This window comes from Crinia signifera, chromosome 1 (assembly GCF_055691185.1).
Source record: "Crinia signifera chromosome 1, ASM5569118v1, whole genome shotgun sequence".
Taxonomy (NCBI): domain Eukaryota; kingdom Metazoa; phylum Chordata; class Amphibia; order Anura; family Myobatrachidae; genus Crinia; species Crinia signifera.
Genome location: NC_139217.1, coordinates 365,310,870 through 365,335,946, shown reverse-complemented (window position 1 = coordinate 365,335,946; position 25,077 = coordinate 365,310,870). Strand labels below are relative to the sequence as shown.

At 41.0% G+C, this 25,077-nt stretch overlaps 1 protein-coding gene across 18 annotated transcripts in view; it reads right to left on the bottom strand.

Annotated features, from left to right (window-relative positions):
• Window positions 1–25,077, bottom strand: part of RIMBP2 (RIMS binding protein 2) — a 359,110-nt gene that overhangs the window by 82,896 nt on the left and 251,137 nt on the right. For all 18 annotated transcript variants that reach the window (XM_083150351.1, XM_083150360.1, XM_083150314.1 and 15 more), the window contains 5 exons: window positions 14,618–14,665; window positions 11,823–11,974; window positions 11,664–11,740; window positions 9,085–9,194; window positions 6,396–7,205 (listed from right to left, as the gene is read on the bottom strand). In XM_083150351.1, coding sequence (XP_083006477.1) covers window positions 6,396–7,205; window positions 9,085–9,194; window positions 11,664–11,740; window positions 11,823–11,974; window positions 14,618–14,665 — 1,197 coding nt within the window. The remainder of the gene's footprint in view (window positions 1–6,395; window positions 7,206–9,084; window positions 9,195–11,663; window positions 11,741–11,822; window positions 11,975–14,617; window positions 14,666–25,077) is intronic.

Sequence of the window (25,077 nt, the reverse complement as noted above, 5' to 3'; positions counted from 1 at the left end):
GTTAGGCACTTGTGACTTAGGGCAAGGCTTCTTGGAGGGGGGAGTTTAGGCTGTGGGAGGTGGAGTTCGGTTTATACGGTGGAGTATTGGGGTCAGGGATAGGCACTGGGGGGGGGGGGGTCAGGGTTAGGCTGCTAGAAAGGATGGTAAGTATACTGAGGCTGCTCAGGGGTCCGATGGTGCAACTGATATTCCTCCAATGCTACATACAGTACTGTATGTTTATGCCTATTGAAGATCTGATAAACTGGAGGTAATGACATACTGTCCTCTAATGCATTGAGAGCAGCCACTACATTACAGAAAGTCTAGAATCCTTTGCTATTGTGAACAAGGACTCAAATTCCTTTAGATTAGTGCCATTGGTGTTGAAAACATGGTTAAGAGTTATATCATTGATGCCTTGATGAAGCGGTAGTGAAACGATCGTAGGCTGTTAGAGAGGACAGATATGTGTTGTGTGTAGCTTAGCAAGCAATAGAGGGAATGCATATCTTATGCAAGTGATTAGATGCATCTCAGTTATAATGCTAGTATAATCCATTAACGTATAATGTCTTTGTAGTGCAGTAAGAACACGAGTAGCAGCTGCAGCACTCGCCGGGGACACGTATCCCATGCGAGCCCTGATATATAGGAGGCGGCAGCAACTCATATTTAGCCTGGCAATAATATTGAAGTAAACTCTGTCTCTCTAGGCAGCAAAAGTGGGTACAATATGTATTAACATACAGACCCCTTGATAGCTGCGAGAGATCGGAGGGACGCCAGAAGGCCTAATTTGTCTTATTGCGTACACACTTAGCAAGCGGCTCTGGCGGCTGATGAGTCATAACGGCAATAGTAAGTCCGTTTTCCATTAAGCAGATTGCTAAATAATACACTGGATACTTTGGATAATGTTGACCCATTAATGGATGCCAGACTATGAAGACCACATAATTCTCATCACGCTAGTCTCGGCGGTTTACCGCTCAATTTTGGGCACGGCAATAGGGAAACCTGTACATTTAAAGTTCTGTGACATTGTTTCAGTATAGAGGAGAATCATAGCGCATTGGCTTAATGGATATATAAACGTAACATGGGCTGATTAACATAAAAATATAGCCATAGTAGTCCCGACGGTGACACCCTTATTTCCGGGCAAGTGGTACTGTTGAAGCTGAAGCTTTAACTTTATGAATATGAGCTGTTATGTATCAGCCCTGTAGTATATGGAAGTAATTAGAGAATATTCTTGTATAACTCGTAAAACCCTGCATTTTGAATATAGCAAGGGTTAGAGCAGGGGTGTCCGAACTTTTTGCCATGAGGGTCAGATTTGGTGAGGTGAAAATGTGGGGGGCCGACCATTCAGTCTGACATTCTTTGAATCATTAATCACATCAGAATAGTGCCCCACTCTGCCCCCATTCACTTTATGTCCCCCAGCATGCCCCTTCACTGTATATTCCCTAGACTTCCCCCCTTCTCTGTATTTCCTCCAGCCTGCCCCCATTCACTGTATGTCCCCCACTCTGCCCCTTCACTGTATATTCCCCTGCCTGACCATCTTTCTCTATATGTCCCCCAGCCTGCTCCTCCTTCACTGTATGTTCACCATTCACTGTATGTTTCCCACTCTGCACCCATTCACTCTGTCCCCCAGCCTATCCCCCCTTCTCTGAATGTCCATCACTGCCTCCATTTACTGTATGTCTCCAAGTCTGACCCTCCATCCATTCACTGTATCTCCCAAAGCCTGACTCTCCTTCACTGTATGTCCCCCAATCTGCCCCCATTCACTATGTCCCACAGCCTGCCCCCCTTTCTCTGAATGTCCGTCACTGCCTCCATTCACTGTATGTCCCCCAGCCTGACCCTCCTTCACTGTATGTCCCCCACTCTGCCCCCATTGACTGTATGTCCCCCTGCCTGCCCCCTCCCTTCTCTGTATGTCCTCCAGCCTGCTCCTCCTTCACTGTATGTTCCCCACTCTGCACCCATTCACTTTGTCCCCCAGCCTATCCCCCTTCTCTGAATGTCCATCACTGCCTCCATTCACTGTATGTCCCAAAGTCTGACCCTCCATTCACTGTATGTCCCAAAGCCTGACCCTCCTTCACTGTATGTCCCCCAATCTGCCCCCATTCACTTTATGAACCCCTGCCTGCCCCCTCCCTTCTCTGTATGTCCTCCAGCCTGCTCCTCCTTCACTGTATGTTCCCCACTCTGCCCCCATTCACTTTATGACTCCCATTCACTGAATTACTCCCGTTTACTATGTCCCACAGCCTGCCCCCCTTTCTCTGAATGTCCATCACTGCCTCCATTCACTGTATGTCCCCCAGCCTGACCCTCCTTCACTGTATGTCCCCCACTCTACCCCCATTGACTATATGTCCCCCTGCCTGTCCCCTCCCTTCTCTGTATGTTTCCCAGACCCTTGTGCGAGCCAGAGGACAGAGAGGCAAAGCAGGAACTGCAAGGACAGGAGATGTTTGGGCTCCTGCTGCCGTCCTTCTCCACTCTGCATGTTACGGGAGCAAGCTTCCCCCTTGCTGCACTCCCTCCCCACACACTGCTGTCACTGTGATTGCGGAGGAGGGTGATATACAATTGCAGCTGCAGGGGTTGGATGCATACTCACCTGAAAGACGTCAAACACATCTCACTGTGGCGACCGGCACCTCCTCACTGCTGCAGACAGCAAGGTTAAGGCACACTTGCTGGGGCCCCACCTTTAGTGCTGTGTGTCCCGCATCTGATGCTCCACCCACTTCTGGCTGGAGGCTGCGGGCCGCTTGAAATGGCAGCAATGGCCGCAATTGGCCCTCAGGCCGGACTTTGGACATGCCTCGGTTAGAGTGTATATACACATGAAAGTGCTTGGTACCGAATCTGGTGTGTATACCGCTTATTTACAGATATAAACATATATGTACAGATCACTTAGTACAAAAGAAAGAGCATACTCTGATACTAATATAACATTCACAGTGGCATCCCTTAGTACTATGATGTGGAATTATATTGACAGTTTACTGACATCCATTAAATGTGAATCACAAAAGACCTGCTGCTCATTTGAGGGCACGTGTTGAAAGATATATTACAGAACCTGCCTGACTAACATTATCCTTACAAGTGTCTCATATAATTGTGTAAAATTACTGGCATATGTTCAGGGCCGGCGCCACCACTAGGCAAATCTAGGCATTTGCCTAGGGCGCCGGCCACTGGAGGGCAGCATTTTGCCCCCCGTGCCGCGGGGGTACCTGTCCTGCGGCTCTGTGTATTTAAAGCTGGCGGCGGAGGCAGCGAGGGGTCCCTGTAGTCAATAAGAAATAACGAGCGCTATCCGCCGGGCTATGCGGAAGCGCTTCTGTTGTGAAAACACTGTCCGAAAACACTGAGATTCAGCCAATCAGCGTGCGCCATGCGGCCAGTGTTTTCACAACAGAAGCGCTTCCGCATAGCCCGGTGGATAGCGCTCGTTGACTGCAGGGACCCCTCTTTGCCACCGCCGCCAGCTTTAAATACACAGTGTTGCAGGACAGGTACCCCCCCTCCCCCGGCACCGGGGTGCCCCCAGCCCGACTCGCCTGGGGCGCTCCGGTGCCTTGCACCGGCCCTGCATATGTTGTCTAAGCATCCTAACAGGTTCTAACAAAGGTTGAAATAATATTGCAACAGTTTAGTGGCACTGATACAGTTATCAGTGAAAGCCACAAGGAAATTGCAATAATTTAACTACCTCAGTAAGAAGCCTGATAATCCCTCCTAACTATAGCTGCTATAAGACTTATGATATTTAGACAGCAGCTTTAATAAATTTATTAAAGAAGGCAACGTTTGCCCACAAAAATTGAAAATAAATTTAGCTGACACATATATCGGTCTCTCTTTTTTAAAACACAATTTTTTCGTATTCTTTATTCACATATTTATATCTCTTTTTTTTTATATTTCACTAATACCACTTTCACATCGCCGACACGTTTTAAAAACCGGTATTTTAAAACGGTAATTAAAACGGGTCAGAGCCTTACATTGCCGCAGATTACCGTTTTAAATACCGGTTTATACCCCTTTCACATCGCACTTTTAAAACGTAAATTGCCGTTTTTTTCCCCTTTTTAAAACGTTTAAGCCTGCACTGTGAATGCATAGCATTGTACACATTCACATTGCACAAAAAACGGCAAGGAACCGTGTAGGACTCTGCTTTTTACACGGTTCGAAATGCCAGTTAACTTTAAACGGTAAATCGGCTGTGGTGCATTCACAGTGCAGGCTTAAACGTTTTAAAAAAGGGAAAAAAAACGGCAATTTACCGTTTTAAAAGTGCGATGTGAAAGGGGTATAAGACAAGGTATTTTGGCTATGATAATAAGAGACAACATTTTATACAATAACAATAATTTTTTATAAAAAAAACGAATATTTGATCCTCAGTGCACCCTAAAGGATACTTGCTTTTTTCTTTGTGGGTGTTTAGGTCTGTGAATAAGTAGTGGGTAGCACCTTCCAGATTAATTTTAGGGAAGAAGATATCTCCCTGATTTCGAAAACAATTGGGGGAGGGGGATTACACCTAAGTGATATATGAGACTGGTTCAGGAATTCTCTCATGTGGTGGTTGTTTGTTACCATAACTGTCTTCTTTTATAGAAAACTGGATCCCCAAAGTGAATTCTTCTCAAAGCAACATTGGTGTCCCCTGAGGATGACTATTGGCTACTTTACAGCAAATGATGGTAAATAGAACAGTCTCCCTTCAATATTTAAAAACATTTTGAGCCATTTACCTAGACATAGTAATCAGCTCTGAAATGTTTAGAACTTTGTGCTCAATAGCAGAGATCATCAGCTGGGTGTGGGAGGTTTCAACAGCAGGAGAACTAGAACATGCTTATCTGTAAACACTCATTTTTTTCAATATACCTCAAATTCCAAGAACACCACCACAATTAGCACAAATATAATCAGCTGTTTCTGCCTCTCAGTTCCAGCAACAGGTGTTCTCTTGCAGCAATACTGCAGGCCATGGATAATATGGAGGTAGTCTACAATAAACAATCTGATGTTCACAACATGTTGCTTTAAAATAAAGAAAAGGATGATATACAAGGTTGATCACTGGGGTGAGAAAACCTCATTGTGATAGTGACCTGGACAGATGTTCACCTGCTTTAGGTAAATCCTAAGGGTAGGTGCTCAGTACACAGCTAGATTTAGACATCATGGGGCCCTAGGCAAAACACAGTTTGGGGCCCTCCTCTAATAATCCATAGCACTAAATGTATGTGCTGATTGCAGCCGGCATCAACAGAGGCACATGACTAAATATTAAATTACGTAAACATCTGCATTATGTACAAATCTGAATAAGGCTCTAGGTCTTTTGGAAGTAGGCTTAACCCCTTCAGTGGTGGGTTTTTTTTGGGGAGCGCTCCCCACTGGGCGAGTTTTTTATGGGGAGCGCTCCCTTAAAAAAAAACCACCACTACCTCCCCAGGTCCAGGCAGTGCCACTGCACTGTCAATCAGCGGCTGCCCGGACCTGCGCCGCGTCCCTGTCCCCGGCAGCCGGCTTGTCATAAGCCGGCACCGGGGACTTCAATAAGAAACCCGGAGGGGTGGGGGGAGGAGGCGGCGCCGCAGAGGGGAGGGAGCAACGGTGGCAATCCCGAGAATTTTCCTGGATTGCCGGACTGGGCACTGAGGCACAGCCCGGAAAATTCTCGGGATTGCCACTGAAGGGGTTAATACCTGCGTCACATTGAAAGTAAAAGGGAATTTGGGGTGTGGGCAGGTCCATGTGATGTCATAATGTCCTGCAGTAGTCGCGCAATACTCTTTTGGAAACGTTTTGGAAGGCCATGATATTTTTATGGGATTCCTTGGGACGTGTTGGGCCCTAGGCAGATGTCTAGGTTGCCCTGTAAAAAAAATTGCTGCTGCAGTCATCCAGTCTAGTATTGTCATGTATGGCTTTCACAACTGGCCCCTTCTACTTACATATACCATTAATACAGAAATACTACAATACTAGCATAAATAATATGACTTGACCTTTGCTTTTACAACATGGCATAGCACTATATCACATATTTTTAGAAGTCCCACACATGTGCAAAGAACTGGCCAGATGTGCTAAACCTTAGAGAGCGATAAAGTGGATACCAACCATATAGATAGAGTGAGATAAAGTACTAACCAATCAGATCTTAACTGTCATATTTTAAACACATGCTGTAACACGATAGCAGCTGATTGGCTAGTACTTTATCTCACTCCACGTTATCTTTCTACAAGGCTTCATACATCTCCCCTTATGAGAGTAAAACAATGTCAGTGTGCCAAGCTGGGCGTACTAATCAAGGATGACATTAACCAGCACTCACTAACCTGATGGTTGGGTAGAAAACTCTGCATAGGCTTCCTTCCGTTCCCTCTGCTCCAAAGGAAGCTGCCATGGCATCTGGTGGGGCTTCGCAAGAAGTTTTACTTTGAATGTGAGATTGGGCTTTAAGTTAATAAAGTGATACCTGTAAGTGGCAGCCTTAACAATGTCAAATTCCTCCTCATTCAAGAATATGACATGACTATAATTGCTGTTGCTTGGGAGCCAGGAGAGTTCAGCAGACATTGGGGTGATATTATCCACTTTGAGATGAGAAGGAGCTACGATAACATCCTTACCAACCAGCAAAGTGCACTGCAGCTCATCAGAGTTGCCTCGATCTGTAACAGTCTGGATTGATATGCGATAAGTGACCGTGGAAAGATCCAGTTTTTCAATGAGACTTTTTGTTCTACTCCCAAAGCTCAACGTTGCACGTACTTCTTTTCCCACTAACACATTATAGCTTTGGATTGTACCCCAGCCTGGTGGCACTAGTGGAGGCTCCCAGCCTACAATAACACTTTTGGCGAGTTGTTTGATAAGAGTTATTTTCCGAGGATAAGGCACAATGTCTTCTCCAATCTCATCAATGTTCACATCCATGGTCCCTGTGCCATTGTTCAGCACACTGGATTCTATGTGGATAGATGGGGTGATCTCCAGCTTGTGGTCACTGTGAAGAAGAGTTGAGTGATTGAGGAAATTTTCTTCTTGTTCACTGGCCAAGGTGCTGGGGACATGATAGTCCTCATTTTGAACAAAATCCACAAAATTTGAAGGAACGAGTCCTCTCTGGCCATCCAGCAGCTCTCCTGTGTACAATATACATGTATATAGATAGATCAACAATGTAGAATTTCTGTTGGCTCTTTTGAGATTTATTCAAAAATAAAACACACAATGGAATATATACAGTACTGTACATAAACATATTTATAGTTGTAAATAATGCATAAAACAAAATAAGCGTTCAGTACTACCCATACAGTAGCATACATACTTGGGCGGAATCTGAGTTTAGCAGTTTATGCTGATTGCAAACAAGTGCAGCAGCACATAAATACATTTTACATTTTTAAAACCAAATTGTTTTATCTTTTCTACATGGAGTGGAATGTGAATCTCCTACTAATGTGTGAGGGGGAGGGATAATGTTTCATTATTGTGTATTGCATTTGCGTTTATGGGCCTGACTGCAAATTTCCTGAAACATTCTTATATTGTACTGTACATTGGGTCTGATTCAGAGCTAATTGCTGATCAGCAAATTTGAAGCCTGAGCGATTATTGAATCACTGCGCATGTGCATCGTATGCAAGCCCAAATAGTGACAAAAATTGCGTATGCATCGTAAACACCATGTGCCTGGAGACTGACTGACAGGAAGCCGGTGTTTGGGGGTATACACCAGCCAAATTCTGGGATTGTCAGAAAAGATGCCGGTGTGCATAGGTGTTTTAAGGGAGGGTGTGCGAGTTGTGGGTCAGACTTACATTTGAACAGAGTGGAAAAATCATTTAATAGTTCGCAAATTTACACAGGTTTTCTGTCTGTCTTGTGGTAACGATCTACTCGCAGTCATCTGCAACTTTGCTGATCAGCTATCACCTCTGGCACATTGTACTCTTCTTATTTCTCATTGTTCCTGAAAGCTTTTGGATTGATTTGAGCGGGTCCTGTTAAGATGTGTAGGATTGTGTACTTGATTCATCTGCCTCCAAGAATGTTCCAGAATTACCTTAACTTGTCACTTAAGTATTCTCTGTACCTTTCCCTGCGTTGCAGTACAAAAGAAAGAGAAAAGTACTCTATTTTTGTGGGGGCACACTTAAAGGGGGTTATTCTGGTTGATTCATTCGGATGCGAGTCAACCATATCCCGCCTTGCGAATGGTTGTACACCGACCCACCCTTCGCAAGGCGTGTAGGTTCACACTGGCTGCAAATGGATGTTTTACATAAACATCCGTTCACAGCCTGCGGGGGAACACCCACATCATTTGATGGTCGCCGACCACCTGGTCGCCCTATCATTTCAGATTGACACAGTCGACATGAAGACAGCTCGGCACTCTATTGTATTCTCCCTCCACGCCCTAGTGGATGGTAGGGCATGAAATACCGCCTGTCGGCAAATGTCGGCTCAAACAAAAAACCTGAATAACCTGAGTGTCAATCTTCCCAATGTCGACATTTGACCCTGTCGACCTTAGCCATGTCATCATGTGTTGACCTAAGGCCTGTCGACCTTTAGTTGTTGACTCAATGTATGTCGATCTTAATTGTGCCTAATGACCACATAACTTTTTTTTACTCCTTACTCAATGCAACGGCACCTAACCCTAGGTCTCTGCCACCCTAATAATGACTTCAGTGTCGTGTCCTCTAATGCAGCTGTCTTATTTATTGTGCCTTTTTCTAAATTGCCTTGTACCGTTAGTCATTCTTTTTCTTGATTTTGCTCATTTATGATAGGCGCTGCGGAACCCTTGTGTTGCCAAATAAAAAAAAAATAATATTAATCACCAAATCTCAGGAGTTTAGATCCTTGTAAATGGCAGACACTCTATGTATGAAGAGATCAGTATACGGTAGCTTGTTTCCTATTACAAAAGGAAGAATAGAGTATACTGTATTTGGCCAACATGACTGTTATTTCTATGTGAAGTGCATTATACATAGATATAAATACCTTCATAAAAGCCATCCTCATCCATATCTCCATACACATAGAGGTATTTTCCTGCCACCAGGGGAAGTTCTGCCTCTGGGTTTTCATTTGGTCCATCAAAGGGATTATAACTGGGATAAAATGAGAGTGTTTGTAAGGGGAACATAGCAGGAGGTGAAAGGGAATAGAAGGGGATACAGATAATGTATCATTAAATAGGAGAAATAGCTCTATTAAACACAGAGTGAAATTTAATAGGATGAGACATTCAGAAAGTGAGAGATTCAGTAAGAAATCTCCAGTTTTTTTTCCACTTTCTGAATCTCTCATCCTATTAAATTTCACCCTTTATGTTTACATTACAATATTACCATCTCTTACATCTTTGTCTCCCATGTTCTAAACTAAGCTATTCCAATGAACAACATAGGGAAAATACACTGTCTAGATCACAAAAAAAAAATAAAAAAAAAACAGAAAACAAAAATACTGTACAGTACAGAAACAAACCTCAGGCAATCTTTATTAAGGAAAAACAGATATAGATGCTGATGTAGGGTGGAGCTTATGCCCCCAGATGCATCTCTCGTTACTGTGCCCGCTCTTCAGATTATCATAAAAATGGGACACTAGGGTAGTATGGATTACATAACGGTTAGCATTACTGCCTCACAGCACTGAAGTCATGGTTTCAATTCCCTACATGTCCCTAACTATGTTCTCCCCGTGGTTGCGTGGGTTTTCTCATGGTACTCCACTTTGCTCCCATAATCCAAAAATATACTGGTGGGTTTTTTTGGCTCCAAAATGGTGCATGCGTGTGCATGGTCAGATTAGATAGGCCAAGTGGTTGTTATTTTCCATCAAATTCTATGTTTCTATGTAGCTTTGCAACATGTAAATAAGCCACTCACAGACCAGACTGGGACCATAACACCATGGAGTCCCCCTGCCAAAATGTCGATCAGCACACGCCTGTCCAGCATGAAGGAATTCCCATGCAAGCATCATATCCTTGTCACTTAACATGTTTTATTTATTTCCCACATGAATTGTCAAGGATGAAGGAAGATGAGGACACTGTCCAGATTAAGTTTAGGAATAAAGTGCACTATATGTATCCAGCTGACACTGGAATTCAGGGCATGCAGACAACTAATTGGTTCATTATAACCAATATCGATGTGAGCAACGTAACCCCACCTTTTTGAAACACTAAAGATTATATACACATATAAACTATTTTTCAATGCACCTTCTATTTTAGTAAATGACAACAAATTTTCAGCCAAATCATCAGACCAATCATTCCAATATACAACATTTGAAAGAAAAAAAATCATCCAATAGTACAATGTTTGAAAAATGGAGAACCTGTGTTACTAGCCCCAGCAAGTTGTGCTCCTGTTACACATCTATGTAATTCCTTGAAAGCCTCAGAATATCAAGTTAGCATACTGTATGTGTACCAGCGGACATACAATACATTTCTCATCACTTTATTGTCACAGAAGGTTTCAAAAAGATCCCCCATATCTTCTCTTTTTATTTAAGCACCTGCCTTATATGGTTACTCCATTAATCAGTTGCGGGCTGGGCCGGGGGGCAGGGTGCCATGTGCCCCCTGGGCCGCTTTATCGATTAGTGCCGCGGACCACCTTAAATACTAAAAAGGGTCCTGGTGGTCCAGTGCATTGTCCTCCTGCTGCAGCTGTGGCTGCACTCCGAGTCTCCAAGGCCAACTGACGGTGGCTGCAGCTAGGTTCGCCAGTGCCAGACTGGTCTAAAGGAACATGAACCCCGGCTCCTGCACTGAGGACATGTCTGGTGCAGGAGGCCGATACACAGGGCGGGGCTGTGGGCGGTATGTAGGAGGGTAGGGACCAGACACCAGGAAGCAGCCTGTGCCGATCACACCCTACTTCCGGCCTGTGTGTTCCACCTACTTCCCACTAGTGCTGCAGCATTGTGTCGAGATCAGGTAATAGTGTCTGTAAAAGGGGAGTGCCCTGTTATTATACAGGAGGAGCAGCCTGAGGTGAACTGTTATTATACAGGAGGAGCAGCATGAGCAGCAAGAGGTGTACTGTTATTTTTATTATTATTTATTATCATTATTATACAAGGGGAGCAGCTTGTGGTGTCCTGTTCTTTTACAGGGGAGCAGCCATTGGTGTCCTGGTATTATTATACTACAGTATATATATATATATATATATATATATATATATATATATATATATACATACACACACACACACACACACTCTCCAGTTGGTATAATCAACTCCAGACATAATCTCTTTTTTATTAATACATCTTTCTTAAACGAAAAACCTCCATCTAACGATGCGCTGTTACTTATGCTCTGGACTTGCCCCCACGCTAAAAGTTGCCAGCCAGCCCCTGCCAGTAATACAAACAAAAACGTAATTAACAAATATTTAATTTGTATACTGTAACGCCAACTGAGGCAACCAAATGCCAAATTCTACAAGTGCCCATATCTAAACTTGCACCTGTTCGTACTTGTCCATTTAATATAATACTTTCTGCATACTGTATGTAGGTTAAACTGGAGCAAGGAACTTGGTGATTACCTGTAGCGTGCAATACAAAGGTGGACTTTCCCAGAGTATCTTTGCTTTGAGGTATTCGTATTCTGTTCATTATCCATCTGGAAAACACACAGACAGATGACACACATGCTCTAGTACTGTACATCTCTGCACAATCTAGGACCAACATACAAAACTTACATCTGAACCAAACCTGTGTCTTGGGCTGCCAGATCGCGACCTTGAGAGGAAAGTAGGTTTGACTGATAATTGTTCTGGCTTGTCCCCGGTAATTTGGAGTGGCCGGATAAACTCAGAAATTAAAGAACGGCTACCAGTGGGACATTCATGACCTGTGTAAAAATTGACAGCTATATTTAAGGAGGCTACAATGGAAGTGATCTCTAAATTTTTAAATGATAACAAAACTGATAAGCATAAATAGCACAAAATGAAACTTAATGGTGTGTGTGATTTTGGCTATTGATTTTGACTATATAGTCAAACCAGTTATAAGCGAGAGCACGTACACAAGTATCTGATTGTGCAAGTAGATTACTTTAGCACTATGGACTTTGACACAGTGCAACCAATTACAGTAAAGGTGCGTACACACAATAAGATACTTTTACACAATATGCATGTTCAGCAGGGGCCAGGTGACAACACTGACCAATATCATTAGCTATGTCATTCAGTTTGCACTATATGATTTGCCTGGGAGCTCCGGCGATATAACGATATTGCACGTGCAGCATATCGAATATTGTGTACCCAGAATAAGGAAACAGGGCTAGGTTTATGGATAGACCTTAGTCCAGCAGCAGCCAGAACAACAGATTTACCGCACTGTGAATGAAAATGTGGCTGACTTATCATTAACTTGCAATTGTGTTACCTGGAGATGCAGTATGGGAGAAGCAGTGTGCCGTACAGCTATGTACATGTAACTGTAGTTGGTAAGGGTCATAGGATTGACAGAACTTGGGACGACAGTCACTAGGTCAACACATAAAATGCATGCAAACGTGCATTTACAGTCATACCATAATGGGGAGCCGCAATAAGCAGAACATATAATAATGATGATGATGATGAATCATATGAACAACATGAATTACCCACAATAATATGCATTCTATCTACATCAGGCTTGCCTACCCACCCAGAATAGTCAGGAGGATCCCAAAAATTAGGACCGCCTCCCAGCCCCCATTGCTCCCCCCCCCCCCCCACCCGCTGGTTCAATTACAACATGGGTAGCAACATTTTGCATCACTTAAGCCCCACCCCCTCTCCACAGCCCACGAATCACAGCGTTTTATAGCATGGGGGTGCGGTCAAGTGATGTCAGTTTTGTCGTGCCTCCCCCCCCCTTCTTGACTAAATGTGTTGCTCTTCCTAAAGTTAATAACAATTTAAAATAAAAAGTATCTAATGAAGAATAATTTTGCATATCGTATCTCAGTGCTGTGTACAATTAGAAATAAGATTAAAAAAATTCACAAAAAAATAGTTTCTATTTTTTAATTTATACATGAAATGGCATTTTAGAGAACAGCTGTGTAATGATCACTGCACCATACAAAAACATGTTCTGTAGAAAAGGTTAATAACACTGGCAAGCCAATGATGCAGTGAGGTTCTACTGCCCACAACAGGTTATGGGACAGGTCTGTAAATGTGATTCTGAGTCACAGGCAAGTGCGGTAGATTAAATCATAGGAAGAAACGGTGCCTATGGCTGTCAGCTTTTTGAACCTATTCCCACAATACCGCATTCCGTTTACAATGTGCCAGCAGTCTAGCAGGTTGGCAGGAGGATAAAATACAAGTCAAAGTGAAATAGATTAATTACACCCAAGCAGTCTCAATGCAGCTGGGAAAACACTGTCTGGTGAATAAATATCCAAGTTATAAGCTAGAATCCGTCTGCCGCTGTGACCCAGAGAAGACTTCGCGATTAACATTGTAGATCTAGATGTACTAAGTGGCAACTTTTTGAAGCCTACTTAATTTAGCCCAAAAATTAGGCCGACAATAAAAATAAATGCAAAATTCGTCTAAAAAGCTTTGCATTTAATATTATTTTCATTTTATATTTCAGAATGACGCATTTCCAGAAAAGGGCAGGGCTCTGTGAACTGCTGGCTGACACTGAGTAGAGCAATGAGTGATAGGTGATCTCATAACTGCCCCACCCCTAATGTGACACTGCTGTCAGCAGGTGGGACAACCCCAAAAAAAGGTGTTGCGGTCTCTAGGTCTAAAAGCATTAGGTTGACACATGAAAAATGTCGACACAAGCATTAGGTTGACCTTGAAAAGATCGACCTGAAAAAGGTTGACATGAGTTTTTCATGTTTTTTTCTATACTTTACTATCCAAGTGGGCATAGAGGGAGACTATAATAGTGTGCTGAGCATACTATACTAGTGTGCTGAGGTACACTTAAACGGTGTCCATGTCGACTCGAGTCAACATAAACACAAAAAATACATGCAAAGCTCATGTCGACCAAATGACCATGTTGAACTATTTCATGTGTCGACCTAGTAACTGTCAACCTAATGACTGTTGACGTGAGTACTATCGGCCTTGTGACCCATACCCTAAAAAGGGACTGTCCTACAAAAATCGGTACAATTGGGTGGTATGGATTGAGAATTAGTGATTTGCAAGAGCAATGGCTTAGTAAACGTAGTCACTGGTCTTGTAGTTGGTCAACACTTTATCATATATAAGTTTCACAAGATTTACAGATTAATGCTCACACCTTGCCCAGGCAAAGACTAACACTTTTAAAGGACTACTAACTAATAAGTATTAACCATTCCCCCAACTAAATTGGAACATGCACTTGAACATATTTAAGACAGAGATCTAATGAAATCTAAGAAATAGCTTTATAAGCGGAGGACTGTGGTCTTTAAGTCAGTGCAGGCCCACAGCATGTACCCAATGAAACTAGAGTATGATCTTGATGTGTCACTCACTTTCTGCCTGCTCAGTTATAGAAGCGCGTCCAGTTATATGGCATCCTACTGCAGAAGGGTGAGAGAGAGTAATGTGGACATTAGATAAACAGTAACTTCATGTGTAATATGTATTAGCCAGTATTATTTTACTTGTACTCTAAAGTTTATCTGGAAAAGTTAAAGGCACAAAATCCAAACCCAAATCAGGGCCGAGGCAAGTGTTCTGTGTTGTATAGTTGTCTAGATATGCCATGCAACAAGCATTACAAATATGAGAGTACATTAAAATGTAAACTACTGGTATACAAATAGAAACAAAACACTTTTGACAGGAGTCACATACTGTAAGTATACTTACCTCCCCCTGCCCCCCTTCAAAGACTCCCACCCCACAGCCTAACCCTCACCCCCTTCTGAATAACTACTAACCCTAACCATCCATCCCTGCAGCTTAACCATCACCACCTCCCCCCTGCAGCCTAACCTTAACAACCCCCCACAAACACACACACTGGTCTAACCCTAACTTGGATACTTATGTTCAGTGTCCTGCCAGTCGGGATTCAGGTGCTGGTTTCATGCCGATAGTTGGGATGCCAACATCAGTATTGTGAACATTGGCATCCCCACCGGCAGCGAGGTACTGCAAGCATCCACTCTGGGCACCAATTACTAACACTCCTGCTGTCTTTAGCACAAAATCCATTACAGGGCACTAAGTTGTATGCAATGCTGCTAGGAGGTAGAATGTATGTTCACAAAACACACTAGGTTAAAGAATTGAGAAAAGAATCACATACACGGGGATTCAAAGAAGTCTTTGATCTTTATTTTGTAAAGCAGGTCACAGCATACCAGATCAATTCCACAGGCAAGCGTACTGTGGTCACAGGCAGCAGCATACAGGTAATCACAGCATGGAACAGACTCTTGCAAATGCTCCCGTGGTCCCTACCATAACCCACACCCTGGCCTATCGCTTGGGCAGCTAATCCACCATCAAGAGCATTTACCCTCTGCCCTGGAAAAACTTATATTAGGAGATCACAGGTGCTGCTGATTACCCAACCTTACTTCTGCTACAAAACCTGGTTTGGATCCTCCACATTACTCTCATGTGGAAATATGCTGCCTCTGCCACCACAGTATCTATAACAGATGATGGACTTGTAAAAACAACAATGCATATAACTAACAATAAGAGCATTGACTGTGATTGGACAAAACAAGAAACCACCCAAACAATGGAATGGATCTCTTACTTTGCTCCTAAAAACCATGATATGGAAGATGATGGAGGTTCATCACTTGTAATATGTATTGAGAATGGGTTTATTTCCAAGAGCCACTACAATGTTCAAGATATTACTGCACCCCCCCCCCCCCCCCAACACACACCTACACACGTGTGCACATACCCTCTACTCACCCAGAAATAGGTGTTCTGAATTTCCAGGAAGTGAATATTAGAACTAGGCTATGCAAATGATTGCCTGTCACCAAATCTGAACAGATGAATAGGATAACAGACATGGCATGCTTTGCAACTTATGTTTCCTAAGTAAACTTAATTTTATTGTTTCGCAGTATATGATGATCACCTTTAATCATGCAAAACTGCAATTTAATCTCCTTATATAAACATCAGGTAAAAAGAAGGCGTGTGTGCGTGTGTGTCTTACGTTCATGTTTGTGTTAACCCTTTGAGTGCCAACATCTAAAATATCCACTAAAAATGCCAACATTGCTCACGTCTGTTACACAAATTAAAATAAAAAATGTTGTGTAAAAATAGATTATGTTTCCTATATAAGGTAAACATAACAGGTCATTATGATGAATTTGCATGGCAAGTTTCACACCTATTTTGACAAATTCACTTGGCTCTCAAAGGGTTAATGTTATATTTAGGCTTCAATGTTCTTTTACAAAAGTAACTAAGCATGCGCTGTACAGTAATTACTGCAGAGTCATTTATTAGTGCATAACTTTGGTCCATAAATAAGGTAATTTCCCCCTAAATAAATAAAGCCTCAAGTAGACTAATTTGAGCTGATTATTGGAATGTATGACCTGAACTACAGGTCCAATGATGCTCTCCAGGCAATACACTGTTCTGTGTAATGACCTGAATTTTTCTGTCTTTCTCAGTTACAATCAATTTTCTACCCTATGGGGTCATTGTATTTTCCTGTGCATTGTTTACTACTTGATATCAACCATAACAAGCAACATATGCTACAACACATTAAAGGTGACCTTAACCAATAGCAAATTTCTTTTTTAAAAAGCCTTTCTACTAACTCACCCCTGATACAGAGATGCAACAACAATTCTAACGTGTGTCTTCCATGTAGTATCTGGTGTGGAGGAAGGCTTTAACTGTGATATGGGAACAAACAGTTGTGTTGAAGAATAAAATAATTAAGGCAAATTTTCAATTGCATCTCAAGAACACTGGAAATCTGGAAACTGTAATAAAGAGGAAATGGGTTCTAGCAAAGAGATAATGATGTTTAGTAAGACTAGAAAAAGACAATATCATGTTTTTTTTTTTCCCTGTTCAGTCGATTAGATAAATATTGCTTACAGGTTAAATGATACCAATAGTGGTTTACATGAGGATGAGCGGTCCATGTTAAATAATCCCATACAGTTCTCATCTTAAACACAAGAACAAATCCCATAGTGATGTGTAAGGGGGAATTCAATGCACAGTACGGTTGCAATGTACAGCAACGCACACCCTGAGATTTATGGCATTCGAACATCACTAACTGTCCTAAGAACCTCTATGGAGTGTGAATAAATATTGGTGACAAATATAGGGTGGGGTCCTAGACTGCTAAACCTACGTAATAAAAGGTGCCACCTTTCTGAGGCTTCTAGTGTCACACTCAAATAAAAGATGCAGTGGCACTAATCAAACATTACTAATTCAAATGCTAATACATTTGCAAGAGCTAAAAGTTTTCTGCATAATCTTGGCCAGGGTTATGGGCTTACCCACCATGTCCAGGTAACCTCATCGGTTAAGTCATTGACGTTCTAAGGGTTCAAGTCTAGGGCATGGGACAGCAATTCTGGCATTCATAACGACACTTTGCAGACATTGCCTGGAATTAAATGTCACCCTAAGTATGAATATAAATATACTACTGAGAAATACATTGCTAGGAATCAGTGACAACACTAGGGCACTACCACGTCATAGAAACCAGGTACTTTATGGAGTCACAAGCAACCGGTAGCTCTCCAATTAAAAAACTGTACAAGTTCCAGTCAGCTCTCAGAGCATGAGAAAAAAAGAGAACCAACCGAAGTTGGTATGGAGCGCTTGCCAGGGGTGGTTTTAATCAATTAGCTGCTGCTTAAGGGAGTAGTCAGCTCCCAGATAGAGAAAAGCAATATAAATAAGAGGTATAGCAGCGCTAGTTTTACAATGTAGAAAATTTATTACACAATAAAAACAAGAATAAGAATAAAAATAAATAATAAAAAATTCATTGAACCAATTGGTAAAAAACAATGACAAAGTATATAGTGAAACTGGACCCAATAATATTCACCGATGCTGAACGATGTTGAGACCTGCTTCTGATCCAAGGGAAATGATGGGGGGGGGGGGGGGAAAAGGAGAGTCCTATTGCGGCCACTTGAATGGTGTCCTGTAGCGGAGATGTTTGAAGTAGACTGCAACCGATGGCAAGTGTGGAATTAGCCTAATCGGGAGTCCCGCTGATGTAGGAACAGGTATCCAGACAAGGAATGTTGGCTTGAGGTACTCGTGGAAGTCAGCTGTTGATCAGAAGTTTTTAGCAGGTGAGACAGTCCTTGGTGCAAATGGTGGTGTTGGGGGTAAGGTGGGTCCAGGCACAGGGTATCACCAACGCGTTTCGCAGTTCTCAGACTGCTTTGTCAAGGTGTTTGTTTGGTCAATGGGAGCCATTTTTATACCTAACTTCCCATATGTTCATTTGCATACCATATTGGTTCAAAGGTACAAAAATGTATAAAAACACTAAATGGAACTTACTCGGAGACAGAGAATATTATACTTAATTTACATTGATGGTATCATAGTGATTTAATATGAAAATAAGCCAGAAAACGTAATAATAGCATAAAATATATATGAAGCACTTCCGGGTTAAGGTTCAGACATTGACAACATTGTAACTTCCGGTTTCGTGCTGTTCATATTTAGGGGACCCATTATTGTGATCTACGGTGGTGGTGTAGTGCATATTGCACCTATCAGGAGCATAATAGGCCTACACAATAAGTACCCAGTTACTCACATTTCTTTTGAGGCCGTGAGGATATAATTTAGGGCGATCGTCGTAACCGGAAGTGACGTTGCGCCCGGCTTTTGCCGGTGCGCGCGTCATATCCTGTCCGGCGGTATACATGTTATGTTGTCCTGGTTACTTGGCTCAATCCGAAGTGATGTTACGTTAATGGGTACTGGGCTGTAACAGTGACATGACGTTGTCATGGATACTGAGCCGAGTCGGAAGTGACGTTGCGCTAAGTTACAGCGCACACGTCACGTCCAATCAGGTCAGTTATGGTGCTTTTTTCCGGCTTATTGGAACGCAGAGGTGCGTGTCATTCTGCGCTCTCATTACTTCCGGATATTATTTTCCTATGTACGTTGTCTTGGCAACACCTGCAAGTATATGGAGGTATGCCGAGTCTGACCCAATGGGGAACAAGGACATCACAGTGATGAATGTGCGGTATAGCACATATAGAGTCCAGATACGTTTTTAGATAGATAAATAGGATATTTTGTCTATGGTGACTCTGTTATTCAGGGAAGGTTACAGGGATTATATTATTATAAGAAGGTGGGGATATAAGTCATAATCACATCAGGGACATATTTATAATATAGACATTAATAAAGAAAAATGACATACATATGATATGTATCTTTAGTTCATTTATAATCAATGATTGGAAGTCATTATTCCTATATACACTTAAATTGAACAGTAGGTGGTCTGCAGTTGAATCATAAGAGTCTACAATAAGCAGTTTCTAAAATAATTATCGGGAAATTCTGTGGCATTGGCACAAAAAAATAATACAATAAACATTTTTTAACAAGTAAATATCAAGCATATAGATCAAGAGATTTTGACAAGAGATAAGTCTAACGACCAGGGAAAACTGATTTTACTCCGGAGGCAACCTTTGTGGTGCTTCTATTCTTGAATTGAAAAAAAGTGCAGAAAAATATATATATATATACAAGAAAATACAGAAAAAACATATATAAAAAATTATATATACACAAAAGAAAATATATACATATATCACATGCATATACCTTCAGTTATAAATGAAGGGAGAAAGGAACAGATAATAATTTTTTAGAAAACTCCTAAGTTTATTATGGTTATTGGAAAAACTAAATGTGGGGGGAGGGAAGGGAAACCAGAAAGAGAAATTTGATGTATTATTGAAAACCAACAGAGTGCACCTCTCTCAGAGGACAACATTAAGCTCAAGAGAGTCATTCAGGCCATTTGGGTGAAGGGAATTGAATTTAAAAATCCAGTAGATTTCTTGGCTACACAGGGTCCTAAATCTATTACCACCTCTTTTACTGATATCTATCTGTTCTATACCTAATATACTAAGATCTTTAGGGTCGCTTCTATGGTGTTCAAAAAAATGGCGGGATACACTGTGTAACAGATTTTTGTTTATAATGTTTCTGCGGTGTTCTAGAAATCTTACTCGTAAGGGTCTGGTGGTTCTACCCACGTATCTTAAACCGCATGTGCATGTTAGGAGATAAATTACATGATCACTGTTACAATTTATAAAATTCTTGATAATATAAGGGTTCTTTTCCCCTTCAATATTAATAGATTTGATTTTATTTTGAATGTACCCACAGGTGATGCATGCGTTACGTCCACATTTGTAACACCCCTGTATTTTGTTAGGTAGCCACATGTTAGGGATTCCTGATGTTATATTTGGATCTTTAGGGTTGGGTTTTACCTCTTTCAATTCGCTTGGGGCCAATAAAGTTTTCAGGGTTTTGTTTCTTTTAAAAATAAATGATGGTTTATCAGGGAGTATATCTCTTAGAGTATGGTCTTGTTTTAATATTTCAAAATTTTTCTGTACAATATTTTTAATCTCTTTATATTGGGAGTTAAAAGTGGAGATGAAAGAGATGTTTTTATCCTCTATTTGATTGGTCTGTTTTTTCTTTTTTTGACTTTTTTGGACCAATAATGTATTTCTATCATATTTTTTAACTTCCTCTATCGCATTGTTGACCAGGTCTTTGGGATAGCCTCTGGAGATGAAAGATTTGGCTAGATCTGTCGCCTGAGATTCAAATGAATATAGATCTGAACAGTTACGCCTCAGACGGAGCATTTGGCCCCTGGGAATATTTTTCTTCCAAGACGGATGATGAGCACTTTGATAGTGCAACTATGAATCCGTATTGACGGTTTTTTTGTAGTTGGAGGTATAGATTTTATTTCCTCTGGCTTCCAAACTAATGTCCAAAAAGTCCATTTTGCAAGGGTGAAAAGAATGTGTAAATTTAAGATTGTGTAAGTTGGAATTAAGGTATGTGACAAAAGTGAGTGCTGAAGATAGATCCCCATCCCAAACAATAAAAAGATCATCTATGTAACGGCCATAGAGGACCAGGTTCGCTTCCCAGCCGCCTCCCCATACCAGGAGGTCTTCTACCTCCCCCATGTAGAGGTTGGCATAGCTGGGTGCGAACCTGGTCCCCATGGCCGTTCCCATAGTCTGTAAATAGTGGGTGTTGAGAAATGAAAAATAATTGTGATTAAGTATGAAAGTAATAGAATCAATGATAAATTGAATATGTTCCACACTGAGGTCCCCATCATTGTAGAGTCTTTTCTCTACCGCTCTAATGCCCAGTTGGTGGGGAATGTTGGAATAAAGACTTTGTACATCCAAAGTTAGGAATGCATATGTGTCCTTCCACTCTATCTGTTCAATTAGATTTAAAAAATGAGTGGTATCTTTTATGTGAGACCTCAGTGTGGACACCCGTGGTTGTAAATAAGTGTCAACGTAATGGGAAAGATTGGAAGTAAGGGACCCAACACCAGAAATAATAGGACGGCCAGGGGGTGAGGTGAGGGATTTGTGTATCTTGGGGAGGTGATAATATACAGGAGTAATTGGATGATTAGTCAAGAGGAAGCGGAATTCATCTTTTGTGATGATATTCGCTTCAAGTGCTTGATCGAGCAATATTCCCAGGGATTTTAAAAATTTCGGAGTGGGATCTGAGGGTAATTTCTCATAAGTCCCCTCATCCTCAAGCTGTCTCAGAGCCTCACAGATGTAGTCCTCACGATTTTGAATAATTATCCCCCCCCCTTATCCGCCTGTTTTATTGTAATAGAGCTATCTTTGATTAGTTTGTTAAGAGTCATTTTCTCGTATCTTGTCAAGTTATCTTTTAATACTTTTCTTTTTGTGTTTTGTGTAGAACATATGTTTTTAAAATCTTCCAGGGTTAATCTATAGAAGCTTTCTATAAAAGTGCCTTTCGATTTAATCGGAAAGAAATCAGATTTATTTTTAATGGAGCTCTTGTCTATATCAAACAGTTTTTGAATAGGTTGTTCTGGATTATTTTCTTCCAAGAGCGTTATTAGTGAGGAGAGGGCTTCATCATCTTCATTGTCAAGGAGGATGGGCACTGAGGGATCTTTATTCATTTTTAGTTTTTTATTAGCAAAATATTTCTGCCTGCAGAGTGTCCTTACAAATCTGTTTAGTTCCACAAATAAATTAAAAATATTTGCTGGGGTGGTGGGTGAAAATTTTAAACCTTTGTTAAGCAGTTTCGTCTCTTCCCGTGAGAGGGGTCTAGAGGATAAATTAAAAATTGTTTTAGGCTGATCTTCGGATAATTTATTTTTTAATCTTTTTAATTGAATTTTCTTGCCCCCCCTTCTCCCTCTACACTTGAAAACCTTCTCCTTTTGGGGGTCCCTTCCCTGAGATCTTTTTCCAGGTAATAATTCCTTCTTTGGGGTACGTCTAAAAAATCCTGGTCTCTTCTAGAGTCATTGTAATTCTTTCTGGATTCTGGATCTTTGGGTCTAGCTCCCTGTGCTCTGTAGGAATTTTTTCTATAAGGACGGTCCCTATTCGGGTGGTCCCTTCTGTGTTCAAAATTGGGACTGGAATCATAGACCCTAAGGTTCTTAATTTTTTCTGATTGTTTCTGATATGGGGGATCTTTATTATATGTTCTCTGTTTATATTTATCCCTAAATGCTCTAATATTGCCTGAGTTGTAATCATCTAGGTCTCGTTGGAATTTTTTACATTTATTGTCAATGATGTTCTGTTCGAACTTAGTAATTTTCTCAATAGTAATTAAATCTCTTTCTTTATACTCTGTTGTATGGTTAAAAGCTTCAAGTTTATTTTTAAGGGTCTCTATTTGTGCCTCGAATGATTTTGTTTTCTGTATTCTAAATTCAATCACCAGTTCCAGAAGCATAAAGGAACATTTGTCCAGCACCGAATCCCATTTTTCTTGGAAATTACCATCACCATTAAAAATTGAAGGCTTAAAAAGCCTTAGGCCTCTGGGAATCATTTTCTTATCTAAATACTTAAGTATTTAGATAAGAAAATGATTCCCAGAGGCCTAAGGCTTTTTAAGCCTTCAATTTTTAATGGTGATGGTAATTTCCAAGAAAAATGGGATTCGGTGCTGGACAAATGTTCCTTTATGCTTCTGGAACTGGTGATTGAATTTAGAATACAGAAAACAAAATCATTCGAGGCACAAATAGAGACCCTTAAAAATAAACTTGAAGCTTTTAACCATACAACAGAGTATAAAGAAAGAGATTTAATTACTATTGAGAAAATTACTAAGTTCGAACAGAACATCATTGACAATAAATGTAAAAAATTCCAACGAGACCTAGATGATTACAACTCAGGCAATATTAGAGCATTTAGGGATAAATATAAACAGAGAACATATAATAAAGATCCCCCATATCAGAAACAATCAGAAAAAATTAAGAACCTTAGGGTCTATGATTCCAGTCCCAATTTTGAACACAGAAGGGACCACCCGAATAGGGACCGTCCTTATAGAAAAAATTCCTACAGAGCACAGGGAGCTAGACCCAAAGATCCAGAATCCAGAAAGAATTACAATGACTCTAGAAGAGACCAGGATTTTTTAGACGTACCCCAAAGAAGGAATTATTACCTGGAAAAAGATCTCAGGGAAGGGACCCCCAAAAGGAGAAGGTTTTCAAGTGTAGAGGGAGAAGGGGGGGCAAGAAAATTCAATTAAAAAGATTAAAAAATAAATTATCCGAAGATCAGCCTAAAACAATTTTTAATTTATCCTCTAGACCCCTCTCACGGGAAGAGACGAAACTGCTTAACAAAGGTTTAAAATTTTCACCCACCACCCCAGCAAATATTTTTAATTTATTTGTGGAACTGAACAGATTTGTAAGGACACTCTGCAGGCAGAAATATTTTGCTAATAAAAAACTAAAAATGAATAAAGATCCCTCAGTGCCCATCCTCCTTGACAATGAAGATGATGAAGCCCTCTCCTCACTAATAACGCTCTTGGAAGAAAATAATCCAGAACAACCTATTCAAAAACTGTTTGATATAGACAAGAGCTCCATTAAAAATAAATCTGATTTCTTTCCGATTAAATCGAAAGGCACTTTTATAGAAAGCTTCTATAGATTAACCCTGGAAGATTTTAAAAACATATGTTCTACACAAAACACAAAAAGAAAAGTATTAAAAGATAACTTGACAAGATACGAGAAAATGACTCTTAACAAACTAATCAAAGATAGCTCTATTACAATAAAACAGGCGGATAAGGGGGGGGGGGAGATAATTATTCAAAATCGTGAGGACTACATCTGTGAGGCTCTGAGACAGCTTGAGGATGAGGGGACTTATGAGAAATTACCCTCAGATCCCACTCCGAAATTTTTTAAAATCCCTGGGAATATTGCTCGATCAAGCACTTGAAGCGAATATCATCACAAAAGATGAATTCCGCTTCCTCTTGACTAATCATCCAATTACTCCTGTATATTATCACCTCCCCAAGATACACAAATCCCTCACCTCACCCCCTGGCCGTCCTATTATTTCTGGTGTTGGGTCCCTTACTTCCAATCTTTCCCATTACGTTGACACTTATTTACAACCACGGGTGTCCACACTGAGGTCTCACATAAAAGATACCACTCATTTTTTAAATCTAATTGAACAGATAGAGTGGAAGGACACATATGCATTCCTAACTTTGGATGTACAAAGTCTTTATTCCAACATTCCCCACCAACTGGGCATTAGAGCGGTAGAGAAAAGACTCTACAATGATGGGGACCTCAGTGTGGAACATATTCAATTTATCATTGATTCTATTACTTTCATAC